At 34.7% G+C, this 5321-nt stretch overlaps 1 protein-coding gene across 4 annotated transcripts in view; it reads right to left on the bottom strand.

Moving 5' to 3' along the window:
* Nucleotides 1-1926: 1926 nt before the first annotated feature.
* The window catches only part of dazl (deleted in azoospermia-like), a 7296-nt gene continuing 3901 nt past the window's right edge, over nucleotides 1927-5321 (bottom strand). For 3 of the 4 annotated variants that reach the window (XM_051136147.1, XM_051136146.1, XM_051136143.1), the window contains 2 exons: nucleotides 3203-3261; nucleotides 1927-3110 (listed from right to left, as the gene is read on the bottom strand). In XM_051136147.1, coding sequence (XP_050992104.1) covers nucleotides 3217-3261 — 45 coding nt within the window. In that variant the 3' untranslated portion in view covers nucleotides 1927-3110; nucleotides 3203-3216. The remainder of the gene's footprint in view (nucleotides 3111-3202; nucleotides 3262-5321) is intronic. The other variant, XM_051136145.1, reaches the window with a different exon arrangement.

A 5321-nucleotide genomic window follows, 5' to 3' on the forward strand; every position in this document is an offset into this window, starting at 1 on the left:
TTTTCTCTCTCCTCTGAGATTGAAAGGGAATGATGCCCTCCAATGTTTCCAAATCGCTCTCATTTCGTCTCTCGCGTCATCAACATCGTACACTGTAAACTATAGTGAGTTAAAATAATAATAATGAAATAAATTAAAGTCACTAAAACCCAGAACTGTTTGACTAATGGTACCATAATACACACCAAAACAAAAAATGCCATGCTGACTTAAAAGTTCGATATTATACAATGGACCTATGGATAAAAATCAATTTCATTTTGATTCTTCCGTTTTTATTTTTTATAAATAAAATTTTATTTTATTTAATTATAGTAAAACAGTTGACTAATATTAAACGATTTGCATTTTTGCAAATTTTCATCTTACCTCATCTCACCTTTCAATGGTAAACTGGCGCATTCGCGCTTTGCTTCTGTAAACGGTAAACCCCGCCTACTTTGATTTGATTGGCCTTCGCAATTATTTTGACATTGACGAGCACTGTTAGCCACGCCCATCTGTAAACTAGCGCAGGTTCTCGCACTACAACAGTGTTGCCAAGTGCGCGGTTTTCATGCGGAATTGGGCTACTTTAACAGCTTTAACAGCTTTAGCTACTTTTTGTTTTTTTGTCCCAAATAATGTAATATTTAGCCCGTGGAATGCTAATTTTACCAGGAGAACCCTTCCAAATTGTGTATTTTACCCATGTTGACTTAAAAGTTCAAAACTGTACAATGGACCTATGGATAAAAATCTATTTTATTTTGATTCTTCATTCAATAAATCAGGTCAGCAACCTTTTGGAAATGAAGTGCCGTTTTTATTTTTTCTGGTTAAACATAGTCCCAATAAGTGGTAATTTAATTATAGTAAAACAGTTGACTAATATTAAATGATTTGCATTTTTGCAAATGTTCTTCTTACCACACTCTCTTTCAATGGTAAACTGACGCATTCGCGCTCTGCTTCTGTAAACGCTAAACCCCGCCTACTTTGATTTGATTGGCCATCGCAATTGTTTTGACATTGACGAGCGCTGTTAGCCACGCCCATCTGTCAACTAGCGCAAAGTCCGCGGTTTTCATGCGGAATTGGGCTACTTTAACACTGTTGCCGAGGCTTGTTTTTTTTGTCCTCAGTAACGTAATATTTGGGCCCTGGAATGATAATTTTACCAGGAGAACCCTTCCAAATTGTGTATTTTACCCATGTTGACTTAAAAGTTCAAAATTGTACAATGGACCTATGGATAAAAATCTATTTTATTTTGATTCTTCATTCAATAAATCAGGTCAGCAACCTTTTGGAAATGAAGTGCCGTTTTTATTTTTTTCTGGTTAAGCATAGTCCCAATAAGTGGTAATTTAATTATAGTAAAACAGTTGACTAATATTAAATGATTTGCATTTTTGCAGATTTTCATCTTACCTCACTCTCTTTCAATGGTAAACTAGCACAGGTTCTTGCACTACAACAGTGTTGCCAAGTCCGCGGTTTCCATGCAGAATTGGGCTATTTTAACACTGTTGCTGCAGCTTGTTTTTTTGTCCCCTGGAATGCTAATTTTACCAGGAGAACCCTTCCAAATTGTGTATTTTACCCTCCGGAACGCGATTGGGCTACTTTTGGGCTAGTTTAAAGAGGCAACTGGGCGGGTTTTGTTGTGAAAACCTGGCAACCCTGCACAATATTTTCCAAGCCTATACTATAACATTAAACCTGCACACATTTTTATATTTGTGATGAGAAACTAGCACATACTACACCTTTCACATCAACAAATTACAAATAATTTCTCCTTTAAGTTTCAATAAAATGAGCTCCAATAACAATCAAAAATGGAGCTCACAAACTATATTTTTTTTTTAGTATATTTATTTTTTATTAAACCTGGTGCCTATTACAATAAAAAGCAACCTTAATAAATAAAGCAAGAGTAAGTTGATTCAACTTTATCTTTTATTAATAACAAAACAGCATAACCGTACAATGCCAACATCAAAATCCCAAACATACATACACAAGGCAAACCTGGAGTACAGTGATTAGAAGCTCTCAGACTATGGTACAATATAAACCACAACTCCCATGAAGCCATGGGAAATGAGGAAATAAAATTGAGAAATTTCAATACAAGTCAGTCAGAGTTGGTTTTTAAAAGTATCTGATGAATTTGCTATAACTAATAAATCAAAGGCCCCCCCGACAAGAAACAAACCTCTAAGAACAGTGTTGCAACAGTATGGATAAAATGAAAGTGCTTCGTGTTTAGTACAACACCACAAAAAATAAAAAACCTTCTCAATTAACAAAAAATGAACTGGTGCAAAAAAAGTGCTGGAAAATAGAAAAATGCAGCATGACTGTGTTCACAGTGATATCAATATTCCGTCATCGCTTTAATTTAAGACAAGTCAACCGTGCCGTGACCTGCTGTGACTTACAGGGCTCAGTAAAAAAAATTTATTGTAATTTTTGAATTAATGCAATGATCTTATTTATACCTCTTAACTGCACCAACAAAGAAAAACAGCGTTAATGAAGTAATGGAAGTACAGTGATAACGACCGATTAAAGCAGATTTAGAGTAAAAAAGGAGGAGGAAGCCACTGTACCCTGGTGCTCAATAACCAAAGAGAAAATTCAAACATGTGCCCTGAATGTGAACGCCCCAAATAAAACTAGTTAACAGTGAACACTTGCCAGCATAAGTAAACAAACAAAAGAACATTTTTCTTTTAAAACACACTGAACAGGTCAGAACAGTTACTTAAATGCATGCAGTGCATCACCAACAGTGAGTCAAACTTTAAAATAAGCAAACATAAAATATAAATATGTATTTGTGAGCTTAAAAGTGTCTTTAAAGTTAGTTGGCCATGACAAAGAAAGAAAAACACAGACAATACAAATAAATGGGTGGAATAAGCAAAAGCAAACAAAGCTTGTCAAATGTTTCAGTGTGTGGATGTGTGAGGCTTTAGGTTACAGTATGATCATGTGATCATAATTGTCATTCCCTCAAAATACACCTTCGCATCACACCCAGGGTGACCCCAACTGCAACGGTGTTTCAAAGCACAATGAAGTACACTGCTTGATCTCCAAGTTGTTCTCCTCTGCTTCTATGGGATTTGACCGTAAGAAAAACAAAGAGTTACTGTTAAAAGTGACTCTTGAATAACTGTACCTTCATTTTAGGTGCACAAAAACTTACCGAGAAAAGGAAGGCTACAGAAGGGTTAGCAAAGTTTGGACTCCACAATCCACATAGTTCTGAAACAAAAGTCACACATTTACTTTCTTCTTTTATGGATGAGCATTTCAATTTAAGCATACTTAATTTCCTTGAGGTGTTTGCAATTTTCATATTAAGCCAGCACTGCCATCTAAAGGCTTATCATAGCACAACAGTGTACAGAGCAATTCATTAACTTGTTCAAGGAGAAGTTCACTTCCAGAATGAAAACTTCCTGAAAATGTAATCACGTCACTGTCATTCAAGATGTTCATGTCTTTCTTTAGTCATAAAGAAATTAAGGTTTTTGAGGAAAACATTGCAGGATTTTTCTCCATATTGTGGACTTCAGTGGTGGTCGACGGGAAGGTCCAAATTGCAGTTTCAGTGCAGCTTCAAAGGGCTCTACACGATCCCAGCTGAGGAATAAGGGTCTTATCTTGCGTAACAATTAGTCATTTTCTAAGAAAAATACAAATTTATATACTTTTTAACCATAAACGCTCGTCTTGCACTAGCTTGACCTCACGCATTACATAATCATATACGTGTGACACAGGCGAAAGTACCAACCCATTGTTAACAAAGGGAACGTGCAAAGAATGTCAAACACCCTCTACAAAAAGTCAAACAACGACGAAGAACGATTTTGAAGTTGGAGAAAATGAGATTGAGTTTTTCACCCTACCTTACCTTTTTGAACTGAAGCAGACAGGCGAAGAACTAACCACGTTGTCCTTTCCAACGCGATTACGCAATGCATTAAGACGCATATACACATCACGGAACTAGTGCAAGATGAGCATCTGTGGTTTTAAAAAAAAAAAAAAAAAAAAAAAAAGTATATACTTTTTTTTTTTTTTTTTTTTTTTAAGAAAATGACCAATCGTTTTGCTAGGTAAGACTCTTACTCCTCGGCTGAGATTGTGTAGAGTCCTTTGAAGCTGCACTGAAACTGCAACTTGGACCTTCAACCCACTGGCCACCATTGAAGTCCACTATATGGAGAAAAATCCTGGAATGTTTTCCTCATAAACCTTAATTCCTTTGCGACTGAAGACAGACATGTACATCTTGGATGACACAGGGGTGAGTAAATATCAGGAAATTTTAATTCTGGAAGTGAACTTCTTTTAATAAACTAGTGGCACATTGTGACTGACATGCATAATGACATGCGTCATGTCCTGAGGGAGTTGCTCAGAGCCAAGTCATGAAAACAAACTATGATAGTGGATCTGGTTCATTGCCTAGAGCCCTGAGAATTCACAATCACTAATATCTCACGGTTTCATCTGAGATAAGCTATTGTCATATCACACACCAAGAAACTCAAAAGGTTTTTACTACAATTCACCAAAAACAGTTGTTTAAATTTGAAATTAATAGAAATATTACTATTGTATCATAAAATGTAATTCTAAAAGTTATAATAAAAAAATATTATTAATACAACTGAAACATTTAAGGAAAAACAAATTTTTTTTTTCTGCCACATAAACAATAAGCTTCAAAATCCAAAAAAAAAAAAAAAAAAAAAAAAAGTTCATCATACGGCCCTAATTGCAGAGTATTTTTAGCAAATCTCTGACCCTGGAATCTTTAGCGTAGACTAAAGTGGAGTTATTGCTACACTGCACCGACATTATTAAAATGCTAGAGGCAGCTGTCTTGGACTGGCTTACATACTCTTCTCAAATTTAATTTAATAGGCAAGGCAAGAACACTGGGCTAACTTGTGCTTAAAATCTTTGTTCAGTGTATAATGTAAGCAATTACACTACAATATGAACAAATATTGGTGCACCTCCAAGGATAAAAGGACAGTAAGAATACTCAGTGTTTTAAAAGAAGTCTTATATTTTAACAGGGCTGCATTTTTTTTAATGCTAATAAATGTTAATAAATACATTTTAAACTGTTCTATTGTGTGATATTATTATAGTTTAAAATTATTTTTATTTGAATATAAAATGCAATTTATTCCTACGATGGCAAAGCTGAATTTTCCTTCAGAAATCATTTTAATATGCTGCTTTGCTGCTCAAAAAAAAAAAAAAAAAAATTATATTATATTATATTAATAAATAAATAAATA

The sequence above is a fragment of the Labeo rohita genome, chromosome 19 (assembly GCF_022985175.1).
Source record: "Labeo rohita strain BAU-BD-2019 chromosome 19, IGBB_LRoh.1.0, whole genome shotgun sequence".
Taxonomy (NCBI): domain Eukaryota; kingdom Metazoa; phylum Chordata; class Actinopteri; order Cypriniformes; family Cyprinidae; genus Labeo; species Labeo rohita.